At 36.6% G+C, this 14,634-nt stretch overlaps 1 protein-coding gene across 1 annotated transcript; it reads left to right on the top strand.

Moving 5' to 3' along the window:
- Positions 1 to 524: 524 nt before the first annotated feature.
- On the top strand, positions 525 to 14,326 carry ubxn7 (UBX domain protein 7). The gene is made up of 11 exons (XM_048163756.1): positions 525 to 679; positions 2,983 to 3,139; positions 3,242 to 3,309; positions 5,250 to 5,315; positions 5,412 to 5,524; positions 9,062 to 9,208; positions 9,313 to 9,403; positions 10,416 to 10,543; positions 10,627 to 11,077; positions 11,840 to 11,919; positions 13,541 to 14,326. Exons 1-11 carry the CDS (start codon positions 610 to 612, stop codon positions 13,700 to 13,702), a joined length of 1,533 nt encoding a protein of 510 aa, XP_048019713.1. The 5' UTR covers positions 525 to 609; the 3' UTR covers positions 13,703 to 14,326.
- Positions 14,327 to 14,634: the final 308 nt, after the last annotated feature.

Genomic DNA, 14,634 nt, shown 5'->3' with positions numbered 1-14,634 from the left:
GTTCCCATTTTAGAAAAGTCTAGATTTGTGATTTATCTGCTTGTACTGTGTCCATTGACAGAAATAAGTGGTTGTTAGCACCAATGCTTAAGAGGAAGCACCAGTATTTGACTAAAATTAATTAAATATTCTTACTAAATTTATTACATTGATTTGAATAGGATACTCTTGTACCATATTGATATAAAAATACAAAGGGAAAGAACATTCCATTCTTTGTTATCAACAACATGAATTACATTAAATATTACATTATGTCAGGGTTTCCCAGGGGTTCATGAAGGAACTGCAGGGGTTTGTGAGTTTAATGAAAAGCTATATTAGAAAAAAAAATAGCCTAGTAGGCTAAACTCATAGCAAAAATAAAGTTCTTTATGAATGTGTAATGAGAAACATGCTGGATATTTGCAGTCATGCAGTCAATGTATTATATAATTAACTGTGTCCACGAAAAAATCTGTTTATTCGGCGCACTGTGGCATCTTCTTCTTGAACTACATTACCCAGAGGTCCAGTGAGTGAGGTGACGCACGGAGTCAGACGTAGAAAGAGATCCTATTGGACGATGCCGTGCATGCGTTCAGTCGTGTTGTTGTCAGTGGCGGCAAGATGGCGACTCTCGGAGACGCATCAGCCCCGGGGGTTAATGGGTTAATACAACAGTTTACAGCCATAACTGGTAAATATTGATATTTTGCATTTGCGGGGATTTTTGCAATGGCCATTTCGCTTGAGTAAAACACAGGAGCTTTAGAAATGCTATATGTAGGGAAGAAGAATCGAGAGGCATCATCATTACTGCCCCCTCTGTCATGCAAAGGAAAGAGACTAACGAAAGAGCTAGCTGCTATCTTCACTTGCTTTAATGTGAATCTGCATGCAAAACAAAAGAAATCAGAACAGAAAAGGGGCGAGCAGATGTAGACTAATTACTAAAGTATGCCGATGGTAATGTAAAACTCCCTCGGACTGAACTTTGAGCATGCGATTGTAACGTTACTTCTGTTATTTCACCATCGCTTCATGTAACACATTTAAATTCAAACTAGATTAGTACTGCAGTAGGATTTTCACTCTACGAATATAATTCTCATTGCCAAATTTAAGTGCTACAGGTTGATTATGTGTGTTCGGATGTCTCCAGCCACCGCGAACGTGTTTAACAACTTCACCAAGTGTGTCTGTGAATATGAGCCTCAGTCTACAACATGGCGGTTTGTGTAGGCTGATTCTCAATCAGTTATCCGTTTTGACTGTGTGCTTCTCACAACTCACATCTAAGTGAAAGATACACACAAAACTGTTATGTTTTAAACGGACTCGGATTGTTCAGTTTAACTGTTGTTTGACGTGTACACAAAGGCTGCTTTAGAGCCTCGCATGATGATCTGTATCATTTGATAGTTTCGATTCTGTTGGTCAGAAATATAAGCCATGTTGAGCAGCTCGCTACTTTTTTATAAAAGGTGAAAGATGCGCTGGTTGTGCGCATGTGCGCTTTGAAGGGGCGGGGTTTAAGAACTGAAACGAGCGAGAGTCTAGCAGCTCGCGCTGCTTCTATCTGTTTTTAACGTCATATTTCAGATTTTACATACGCATTTTGTTTAAATCCTCCTTGTTTTCTCGTGTTGCCATTTAAACGTTATAATGTGACCGGCAAAAAACTATTAGGGACTGAACAAACGAGGTATTTGTATAAGTATTGAACAGCCTCATATCATACATGTACATATGATCATATCATATATATATATATATATATATATATATATATATACACACACAATACATATAAATAATTTACATGTAATCATTGAGCAGACACTTTTATCCAAAGCGACTTACAAATGAGGATAGCAATAGTTGCAATCAAGCCAACAATAGGGTAAAGTGCTGTGATTTGTCCCTGTTTAGTCTAGCACAGTACTTAAAAAAAAAAAAAAAAATAGATAGAATATTAAGTGTTATTATTAATGGGTCAAGTTTTGACCATGACTAAAGACTTGATTGATTTAGGCTGGACTGGCAGGTCATTCCACCACCCTGGAACAGTCAAGGTAAAGGTCTGTGAAAGTGATTTTGTGCCTCTTTGGGATGGCACCACAAGGCACCGTTCGCTTGGAAAATGCAAGCTTCTGGAGGGCACACAGGTCACAATAGTCCAGTCTGGATAAAACAAGAGCTTGGACAAGGATTTGTGTAGCATGCTCCGATATGAAGGGCCTGATATTTCTAAAGTTGTATAAGGCAAATCTGCAGGACCAGGCAGTTCAAGCAATGTGGTCTGTGAAGTTCAACTGAGTGTTGGGTTGGGTGAGACCTCAAGCATTTCTGTCTTTGCAAGGTTTAGTTGAGAGATATATATATATACACACTGCCCTCCAAAAGTTTGGAAACACCCTTGGCAAAGTGTGGTTTTGGATATCAACATAAATCCTTATCATTTTTTGGTGCAAATACATTAAAGTAACTTGACATTATCATTGAAGACCAGCAATAATAATTTTCATTTTGATTACATAATAATGGCAATATATACATGTCAAAGTCAGACATGCCTCTTTGCCAGCTGTGATGCCTGGTTACTGGTTTAAACTTGGCCCAGGTTTGTACAAGATTTTTGGGTCAGCACACCTTAAAAGCTTCAACAATTGATTGCCATTTAAGTTTAGAATAGAATGGTGGATATTTTGATGAATCGAAAATTTAAGTTTTTTTCTATGTATAAACTGTTTATGTAATAAAATATGTTTTCGTAGTTTGTGTTGTCCCTTATCAGTGCAAAATTATCACAAATTAAAAAGGATTCATGCCAATATTGTCCAAAACCCCTCTTTTCCTGGGGCGTTTCCAAACTTCCAAACTAGACATACAATGCTGTCACCATATAATCAAATCCTTGTTATTTAGTGTCATGTATTTCCAGTTACAAAATTCACTTCACATAATAAATGTTCTTTGCATGTGTATGTTTGTTTGCAGGAGCCACAGAGAGTGTAGGGAAGCATATGTTGGAAGCATGTAACAATAACCTAGAGATGGCCGTCACCATGTTTCTAGATGGAGGGGGCATCGCAGAAGAACCCAGCACAAGCGCCAGTTCAGCCGGAGCCTCCAGCAGCAGACACCCCCCTGTAGAGTGAGTGACAGTCTCTCTCTCTCTCAAGCAACATTTTGGTGTTTGTAAGTCATTGCATGCTCTGTGCTTTGAGTTTGATTGTTGTGTCCTCCTCTCTGTCAGAGATGATGTGCGAGCACCCATTCCTCAGAAGCAAGACATTCTGGTGGAGCCAGAGCCTTTGTTTGGAGGTAGGGGTTTCCAAACCCAGGGGTTTCCAAACTTTTTAATGGATTTTCCCATTGAGAAGTACCCATTGAGATTTTAAGTTAATATTTCAATAATTTAACAACAAATTTGCATGTTCACAGTTTTCTGATGCCAGGTAATGGTCACATTACATGCAAGAAAATTGATAAAATAGTGTTTTATTTTGACTTTCTAGCTGGACTTTAAACTAGACTCAAACTAAACTTTTTATTTGTGAAAATGTTTCAGTCCACATTACATTCACACTTGTATTTTAGGAACACAATCCGATTGAATAATCATCATCATCATCAAAATAATAAAAATAGTTATGATGTTTAACTAATTATAAAAACAAAGACAGAAATAGATTACTGTAAAATAAAATAAATTAATATTTGATAACTATATTAATACGTTCGAACTTTCCATTGTTTAAGCTGTCAAGCTAAGCTTTTAACTTGTGATGCACCAAAATGTTTTTACAGAAACGCCGAAACCAAAATTAAAGTTTTCATTTTGCTGGAAACCGCAACCGAAAATGAAGTTTAATCAATAATCAATTAATACATCAAATTATTTTTAAACATCACACCAGTATCCAGTTCATTGTTGAAATATAATTATTTAAATGGTGGCATACATTAAATAATGAAGACAACAGGTCAGTAAATATATAATGAGTATGTAATATAGTGAATATACATAAATTTGTTCTACATTTCATACAACTCCTCTACGGACACACCAAGTCACCATTGGCTTGTAAATTTTTCATTTTACTTGCCAGAGTTTTTACAGGGAATGCAAGAACAATGCAAATGAAAAAAAATTGACATTATATAATAATATAACGTTGTATGATGAACATTAAAACACAGACAGCAGCAGGAGTATTAGGCTGCTGTCACTTTAAGACATAATGCACCCATTCCAATGTACTGATACTGTTACATGTTTTCTTTCTCGACCGTTCACATAAGACAAAATTGACTGTTTACTAGGATACTCGCCAAGCCCTGCATTTAGATCCAGTGCTTCAATTCTCTTTATGTGGCATGTGTAAAAGCCTCTCTTTCTCTCACGTTGAGTGCTCATGTGTGAGAGAAAGCAACAGAGGGCGCTCTCAGCCAAGCGACTGTGCATAAAGAGGGTTGGCATACCTTCCGATGTTCATTCATGTTTATTTTGTGCTGTAACTAGTTTAAAACTGAAGAGATGATCATTTTATGTGCGCTCCTTGTTGCTTCTTGAACTGAGGCGTCCATAACGATCTGTCATGTCACATTTGAGAGCATCAAAACAACATTTTTTGATTTCCGTTATAAAATTGACATATTTTGAAAGTTCAGACTTTGTTTCATATCAAAAGCTTATTGCAAATACTAAATGGGAGACACACAACAAATAATGTTTAGTAAAGTTTTGTTTTTACATTAACAGAAAACAGCATAGACTAAAAGATCTCGGTTCATCAAAGTGAAGATCTAATAAAAATGTGTAATTGATATTGTCAGCTCGGCCAATAGCATCTAAACAGTTGACTTTTATATGTTTTAGTTTATCCGCTTTGTGTGCACAGAATAGACACAGTCAAAAATGTGCCATCAGAGCAGCACTAATTAATTAAATGATTTCGACCCTCCAAAATTGCTTTGGTTAAAACTGAAAATTCATCTTCGGTTGTCAATATCTCAGTGCATTACCACTTTTAAATATTTTAAATACTCAGGCTTTTTTTTTGCAAACTTCTCCACAAAAATGTTGCAAATTATGCAAATGTGTAAATAAATTTGCATTCCCAAAAGTTTTACTAAAACTTTCATTTTACTTTCAATACAATTAATGATTAGCTTTTCATAAACTCACAAACCTCCTGCAGTTCCCTTATGAATTCCCAGGAAGTTGTGTTTACATAAGCTAATATATATCTCTTTCACAGTACCAAAAAGACGTAGACCAGCACGATCAATCTTTGATGGATTTCGGGATTTTCAGACTGAAACAAGTAAGTATATGTGAGGCATTCTGATGTTTCGTCACATTTGGCCCACATGGATTGGTTCATCCTCTGAAACCCTGCTGTTGTGTTGTAATTCTTTAGTCCGACAGGAGCAGGAGTTGAGAAATGGTAGTGCAATGGACAAGAAGCTGAGCACTCTGGCCGATCTGTTCCGTCCTCCCATTGAACTCATGCACAAAGGCAGCTTTGAGACGGTAAGGTCTATGACTGCTTTAGTACACCTATTAGTATTACCAGTAACGCATTCAGTAATTGGCTAGTTCACAGTCCTCTGTCATTAAGTTCAAACTTTGTTAGCATAGTAATGTGTTTTGTTCCTGGCAAAGAACAAGTCAAGCCCTGCAAATCAGGGAGTGTCTAAACACTGGTTCAGGATGTTGAAAGCTTTACATAAGGGAAGAACTGAAATCAGTCTGGGTGAAGTTCAAGGAATGTTCCTGGTTTAATATAAGTTCAGGCTTTTAGACAGCATCTGTGACTGACAAACTTTAAAAATGAGCCAAGACTATCACAATACACATTATTGTATTTATTTTATTTATTTATTTATTTTTTAGAATTTTTACAGGCGTTTTTTCAGAAATATAGCCATTTTATAAGTTACTGAAAGTTACTAATTTGTGTTTGGGTCAGTTTAGCCTTGGGTATCAACAGGCTTTACGCAATGTTATCCAGATATATATATATTTTTTAATCTATGAGTTAAATTAATCTCAAAGATAACTGAATTCAGGATTGCTTGGTGTCTGAGAGCCATCTTTCTGTGCACTCACTTCACGTGTCAGCGCGAATAATGCGTTGAGGTATTTTTCGTGGTTTATTGCTCTGTTTAACATCAAGCACGTCTTGCTCTTTTATTTTCTTGTTCATGCATGCTCTTTAAAACCAAAACATCAGCCACAAGTGCTTTGTTTACGAAGGAACATTCATACACAACATTTTTTTAGTATAGCCTATAATAACAGTACTTTATTTACAATAAAACAATACATTAATAAGCAGTGCTTCCCACAGGTTTGAAATATACTTGCGGTGGTAGCCGGGCAAAAAATCCTCCTATTACCCACGGCACAAAAATGGTCTACTACATTTGACAAACAAATAATGTGTGATTTTTAACAGTATTTTTATTTATTGAAATTAATTTTAATTACATAACATATTACATTTAATTGCATACTATTATTATGCATTGTGAATTATGCAAAATTACAGCATTTAAATGGTTTACATTTTCCTATGTTCTCCTTGTTGTCATATAGTGTCTCTCTCAGTGAATGGGACACAGATTTTACTAGTAAAATTTATAAAATGAATAATATATGTGTCAAATAATGTTCTTAGTGTTTTCTTCCTGTGGGGGAGACTACAATAATTTACTATGAATTAAATGAAAATCAAATCAAATACAATTTATTGTGTAATCAAAATACCAATAATGCCCAAAAGAAAAAACTTAGCGTGTGACTTTTAATTATAAACAAGCCCGAAATACACCAGGACTCTTATTTTGAAATGTCTGTACTATTGCAGGCTGATCCTTCAGATTCTTACAATCGTCTAAAACATTTTATATAAAGGCCATGAAGTAGACATTGTAATAATTCATCAACTTGAGTTCATAGCAATCGCTTGGCATAAATCTTCACTTTTCATTGATTGAGAATCACTTTGAAGCAGTCTGAAGCGCTGTCGTGTGAGCTTGTAGAACTCGCAACAGCGCCCCCTTGTGACTTTGCAAAATGCAGCGCTCGTTTGAATGTTAGCTGGAGTAAACAGTTCTGACACACACATAACGAGCAGGTTCGAAACTACTAGTTAATCGATCGCGGATGGTTTCATTATCTTGCGCGGATATAAAAGTATAAGAGGATAAAAATAATAAAAAAAAATAATAATAATGTCCCGAATATACTTGGGCGGCCGTTATTATATGTGGGCGGCCCGCCCAAGTAAAGTCTATGTGTGGGAAGCACTGATAAGTATTATAGGCCTATTTAATTACATATTTTAAAATCAATTTTTTTGTTTTTGTGCATTGATGCAGAATCATTCAAATCAGCATTGAGATTATATTCCACAGCTCTAGAAAAAAATAAACTCTTCGACAAAAGTATAAGCTGCATCTTTCTGCTTTTTAGTTTGTATTGAATCTGGAACATTTCTGTAATTCCAGGTTCAGACTACACGATTTTAGCCTGATTTTGCCACAATCTGCTTGACATGGCGTGTCTTGGGGATTCATAAGCGATAATGGGCGTCGGGACACAAGGTTCGATTGTTTTAGCTCATGTTGTGTGTCATAGTAGACGATAACCGATGCTTCACGATATTAAGACAGAAAGACTAGCATGTCCACGACGCGTTCCATCACATGTGTGACACTGGCCAGTAGGAGCACAGAAGCGCCTTCCGGCATGTTTTCAAACATGCAGAAACGAAAGAGAGACAATGGTATCGTTCCTGTTAGGTGGAATTTTACAATGGAGGAAATGTTTGTGGAGCAACAATACTCCTTCGTTTATGATGTTTTTTCAAGGGACTACCGCGACAGAGTGAAAAACGTAAATAAAACTTGTTACCCCGGTTCTCTTTGGAGGAAATGCAAATATCCTTGCAGTCCAGATATGTGTCCACTTTTGAGCTTTTCTGATGACAAGACAGCAAAACACGCTGCTAGTCATTATTTGTTTACACTCATGGCACCTTTTGTCAGTTGATACAGTCCCCCCTTCTTGATGACAGCACCCACGTGGTTAAAGACGGCAAGAGATGAATGGTCGGGTAGCAACGTGTAGTCTGACATGTTTCTTGTCCATGACACGACAAGATTTTAGGTGTAAAAATCATATAATCTGACACAGTGACTATCGTAACTGACAAATACATTGTGTAGTCTGAGCCCGGCATAAGTCGAGCCATTATTTCCCACTATACTCCTGGGCAAAAAAAAAAAAAAAGTCAAAAATATTTAGTGGTCTTTTAATGGTCTTAACAATTTTATCACTGGTCAGGAAATTAGCAAGAATTGCACAAATACTGTAGATGAATTAACTTAGCGTGGAATACTCTTCCCCTTTGTTTTAAGCTGTGTGGGTAAACAGAATAAATGTTAATGGCTTCAAACAGTTCACGAGCAGTTGTAAAATGTCTCCCAGTTCATTTGAGTTTAAATATTCACTATAGGCTTTAAATCTGGACTCTGACCAGGCTAAAACATGAGGCTGATGTACTTGTTCTCAAGCCACTTCTTGGTTGTCTTTGCAATTTGGGCAGGAGCATTGTCTTGTTGAAAAATAACATCTGATCATTCCTCTTTAGATAGCAACTATTCATTTGTAGGAAGCAAGATATTCTGCAATATTCTCCTGTACTCCAAAGCATTAAATGACTTTCACAGTGAAGTAGCTCAGCAATGCCAGCAGATAAGGCTCCCCACATTGACACTTCTTCCTCCATGCTTCACTGTGGTAGAGATGCGTTTATAATTTTTTGAAGACACCACTCTGGAGAATCACCATGCAACTTGTGTTTCATTGTGATTCATCACTTCACACACAATTTCCCATATTCTGCCAAAAACTTCTGTCTTTGTCTTTCTGAGACAGCAATTTGCTTTTGCTTAAATTTAGCTAATTTCCTGACCAATAATTTGTGGTTAAGACAATAAAAAAACTTGGTGTTTAACCATTGTATTAACACTTTCCCACACTATATATTTCTCACTTCAGGCAAAAGACTCCGGTCAGCTTGAAAACAAATGGCTGATGATCAACATTCAGAATGTCCAGGATTTTGCCTGTCAGTGTCTAAACCGTGATGTGTGGAGCAATGATGCTGTTAAAACCATCATCAGAGAACACTTCATATTCTGGCAGGTAAACTTACACAGACATGAATGACTTCTGTCTCTGTAACTTCCATGACATGACTTGTGAATGTGAGCTGTTGAATTCTTTAGGTAAGCTGTGTTTGCTTATAGGTTTACCATGACAGCGAGGAAGGGCAGAGGTACATTCAGTTTTACAAGCTTAACAAATTCCCCTATATTTCTATCTTGGACCCCCGCACAGGTGAGATACACAAGTCATTGCTGAATCACTCCTCCTCAATGTGTATTTTACTAGATTTATTACTTTTTTTGACAAAAGTGTTTGGATCAATGATATGATGCTAATTTTTGTCCGGATCTACAGTATTCATTTATTAAACAATGAATTTCATTAATACAATGACTTAAAAAGACCTTTTCTATACTGAGCCTGTTTTTGATTTCTGAATTAATATTCGTTTTAGGGGGCATAAAGTAAAAAATGCATCATAAAAAATTAAATGATCACAAGATATATATTTTATGACAATGCAGGCTGTAAAATGACTACCCAGTAAATATTTATGAATTAACCTTGATTAAATATATATTTTTTTAAATAATTCCTAGAATTTGCTTTTGTTATTACTTATATTTGATTTTACATTACATTTTTAAAGTCATTAAATTAAAAAATATTGAAAATGGAAATTTAAAAAACCATATGAAACCAACATGAATTCTGAGAATCCATTTCCAAGAACCTGGCATGCACATTTTAAACTAGATGTTTGATTAAATCCATTGATTACAATGGAGTACTGGTAATTGTCATATGACATTAAAAATAAATAAATAAATAAATATTGATAAATGTTTTTCTTACATCACACTATTTTTGTTACAGTTCATGTGTTATTTGAAATGTCAAAGAGTTGCTCTTTTTTTAATATATAAAAAGATGGCAAGTGTAGTAATAACATTGTAATATCTTGGTATCATGCAAATCTTTGAACATTTGTTCATTAATGAAAATTGTTCATCAGATACAATATGGATTTAGTTGAAGAATATTAAACTATTTCAGTAGCTTATGTTTCACTGGGTCAAAACTGCCCCGTAATGCAAAAATAGTATGCAGGATTTTTATGCATTATGAGGTTTAAAATAAATGATTAAAAAAATAAGAAAAAATGTTTGCAGTGTATTTAAGTGCTTCTGGTTATGGTCTAAAATTCAGAGTATTTCAGTGTTTTCATCTCTGACAAATACAGGACAAAAGATGGTTGAGTGGAACCAGTTAGATGTGTCTTCATTCCTGGATCAGGTCACAGGCTTCCTGTCAGAGCACGGGCAGCTGGACGGACAGTCCAGTCAACCTCCGGCCAAACGGGCTCGTTCTGTAAGTGTCCCCTTTAAGATCCTGAAGGTTCCTGAAAATGCATTTACGCATCTTTTCTTTACATCCTTTATCTGTCTATACAGGAGAGTTTGATAGATGCCAGTGAAGACAGTCAGTTGGAGGCAGCTATCCGGGCCTCTCTTCAAGAAACACACTATGAGTCCACCCAGGACAAGGCAGAGTCACGCTCAGATGATGATTCAGATGCCGAGCCTTTCTCTGACAGCGAGGGCCTGATTTCAGTGGACGGTTCCGATAATGAGGTCGGTGGAGGGGAGGATTCTTTAGATGGACACGTTCCCACAGAGGTAGCTCCTCCCACCAGACCAGACAGCCCAGCCCATCACAGGAAGTCCCCACACAAAGAGTTGTGCCACAGGAAAGAGGAGAGTAAGAAGAATCACCTAGAGCCAGTTGGGCTCAGTCACAGTCAGACCGGACAAACAGAATCCCAACAGCGGCTGGGAGAAAACCACAGATCACACCAGCCCTCAGAACCTGCTGGCACCAGCACAGCAGATTCAGACGACAACGGTATACAGCATTTCTGTTATGTCAGATGTCTGTTTTAGCTTTGGGTGAACTAGCACTTTAGTTACTCATACTCTTGTTGTACCCGATTGCAGTTCTATTTACCACAGAACATAAAAGGACATTTTTGATGTAAGCGTGCCTGTGAAACTACAAAAAGCACCGTAAAAGCAGCCTAAAGGTAGTTCATATGACTTGTGCATTATATTCCGAGAGCACTAAATTTAACTTTGTGTGCGAAACCCACTGAAATTTAAGTTTCTGTTAATTTGAGAACCATTTTGACTGAATTGAGTCAGTGAGCTGAATGCGAGAGCCAAAGCAATCCTGTTTGTGAATATATCATTCTTTTGAGCCAGATGAGAACTAGTTGATCTGAATCACAAATCAGGCTGAAAGATAAGTTCACAAATCTGTTTGCGGGTTGAACTGTTGATTTAGTGATCCAATTATATTCAGTTTGTGTGCTAACAGCCCGCTGGAGGGGAAAATTATCGGTTAATAATGACTTAAATTTCAGCCTGCTTGAAATCTATTAGTTATGGTTATGGTTAGCTTGTGTATGTTTTCTGTCATTTTTGGAGCTGTCATATATGGAAAAGAGCTGATCTTCAAACACTATCCTTTTGTGTTCTGCAGAAAAAAATTACATACAGGAATAGAATGACATATGGGCTAAATAATGGCAGTTTTTGGTGAATGTCACTTTTAAAGGATTATACAGAGAATGCAATAATAAATGTACTAAAATGACTTTGTCCGCAGGTCCAAAGGCCCGCTTAATGCTGCGATATCCAGATGGCCAGAGGGAACAAATAGCATTGTCTGCTAAAGCTAAACTTATGGTGGGTAAAGCATTTCACGATTTGTGTAGTTCATAGGTGTCAGTATTAAATTCATAACAGTATTGAATCACATTACACAAACCGGTTGAAAAGATGAACAAACTTCAGTGTTGTCCTTTTAATTACCTATAACATTTAAATATAGTAAAATTGTATAAAGTAAAAAAATGGAAAAGAATAATAATTAAGCATTTTAAACCAATTTCTAGATATCTTGTCTGGGCTGGCATGTTTTGGAATAAATGCAAACAAATGTTGGAAAATTAATATTAAGACTAAGTATTTTTAATATGAAATATAGTGATTACAAGAATCAAATTTAAATACAAAGAAAATACAAAAATCTAAATGGCTGTCTGAAAGCATGTAAATACAGTTTGACTTCCTTCTCTGTGACAAGTGGTTGTCAGAAATGGAAAGTTGAGCAGTGTTGCTTTGTGTACCAGGGTAACTGTTGTATTTCTGCTTTTCCATAAGCGCCACATTCTGTCAGAAAGCGAATTTGCATTTTCATTCTAGTTCATTTGTTAAAAAAACAAACAAAAAAAAACATTTAGGATAATAAGGTATCTAGAATTATTCGAAGTATTTTCAAGTGCCCACAATAGCAAAAACGGGCATGTTCATTACCGCAATATACCATATTACCAACTAACGGCACATGTCTAGCTCCAACCAATTCCAAAGTCAACCAAAGTCTTAATTCTGTTAAAGGGATAGTTCACCCAAAAATGAAAATTTGATGTTTATCTGCTTACCCCCAGAGCATCCAAGATGTAGGTGTCTTTGTTTCTTCAGTAGAACACAAATGATGATTTTTAACTGCAACCGCTGCCGTCTGTCAGTGGTATAATGCAAGTCAGCGGGAACTTGGACTATAAGAGTAAATAAAACACGACGGACAAATTCAAATTAAACCCTGCGGCTCGTGACGACACATTGATGTCCTAAGACGCGAAACGATCGGTTTGTGCGAGAAACCGAACAGTATTTATATAATTTTTTACCTCTAATACACCACTATGTCCAATGGCATTCATCACTCGATTCGTTTGGTCTGATCGCGCTCTGACAATGCAAGTGATGTCTAGCACTCATTGAAGTATATGCGCGAGACATCACTGCCGCTGTCAGAGCGCGATCAGACCAAACGAATCGAGTGATGAATGCAGTTTGGACATAGTGGTGTATTAGAGGTAAAAAATTATTTTATTTGATGAATGAAAAAATGATGTTTTATTTACTCTTATAGTCCAAGTTCCCACTGACTTGCATTATAGCAGATGAAATTTAGCTCTGTAGCTAATTCTGGGGTAATATTTTATTGTCCATTGTCCCTGTTAAATAAAGAATAAATGAAATGAAATACCACTGACAGACGGCAGCGGTTGAAAATCATCATTTGTGTTCTACTGAAGAAACAAAGTCACCTACATCTTGGATGCGCTGGGGGTAAGCAGATAAACATCAAATTTTCATTTTTGGGTGAACTATCCCTTTAAAAATGGGATATATATATATATATATATATATATATATATATTATATATATAATATATGATAAAAAGACAAGTTGTAGTTGTACCCTTTATTTTCTTTCTTTTTTGTTTTGTTTTTGTAGGCACTGGTGAGACACGTTCAATCTAAGGGATTCCCCAATGAACGCTTCGAACTTGTCACCAACTTCCCCCGCCGAAGACTCGCTCATTTGGACTATGACATCACATTGCAGGAAGCAGGACTGTGTCCGCAGGAGACTGTGTTTGTGCAGGAGAGAAATTAGCCCCTCCACTTGTAGATAAACCACACCCCCTTCTGTCCTGTCACTTGTGCCCTAGAAAGACTGAATTGACTGTGTCCTGTTACCACTTGTCTTTTTTTTTTTTTTCTTTTTTTATAATAAGTCCAGGATACACAGAACATCTGGTAGTTCATAGGGACCGCCCCCTGAGCTGCATTTGTCAACGTATTTATTTACAAACAACTTGGCACCTCCCATCCTGTCTGAGTCTAATTCTTTAAGGCAGTCCGTATACACGAGTTATGCTCATTTTGATATGGAAGTTTAATCCCTAAAAGCTTTTACAGATGGCCTTGATATTAGAAAAACATTGTGTATCATGTGTATGCAAAGTTTCTAAGGATTGAACATCAGTTCCAAAATGTCTACAGTTCCTATCAAAGTCATTGGAGCAGGTTGGGATCCTGTTGAACATGGGCTCAGGTGATGAATTGGGGTGGATGCTTATTATTTAGAGGTAAACCCTCACATATCTCATCTGCAATGTGCAGGGACGAATGGAGTAGAGTGACATTTAGCTATAGTAAGTTTCTGTCTTCTTTTTTATATACTGCATCATTTCCACAGAAAACTGATTCTCAAATATAATCATTGAAACAAAAGGGACCGCTGTTCCACTTGAGTATTTCTTCAGTAACTTCTTAGTTTTCTCCTGTTTTGTGACATGATTCTTGTTAGGAACATTGCGGTTTTGATCAGAATGTTCCAGAGGGTGCTTGAAAGTATATGACTCGTGTGCCACAATGGACAGATCTGGTTGTCTTTATATGCATTTATATTTGCATACAGATTTTAAGTGATTCAAAGTGACACAGATTCTTAGTTTATCTTAGTTGTGCTCCAACATTCTGAAAAGGATGAGCACAAGAGTATGGCCACTGAGGGGCAGATGAATACTCAAAGTAGCTGTAGCA

Source organism: Megalobrama amblycephala, linkage group LG17 (assembly GCF_018812025.1).
Source record: "Megalobrama amblycephala isolate DHTTF-2021 linkage group LG17, ASM1881202v1, whole genome shotgun sequence".
NCBI lineage: Eukaryota > Metazoa > Chordata > Actinopteri > Cypriniformes > Xenocyprididae > Megalobrama > Megalobrama amblycephala.
This window is presented reverse-complemented; position numbering and strand designations above follow the sequence as displayed.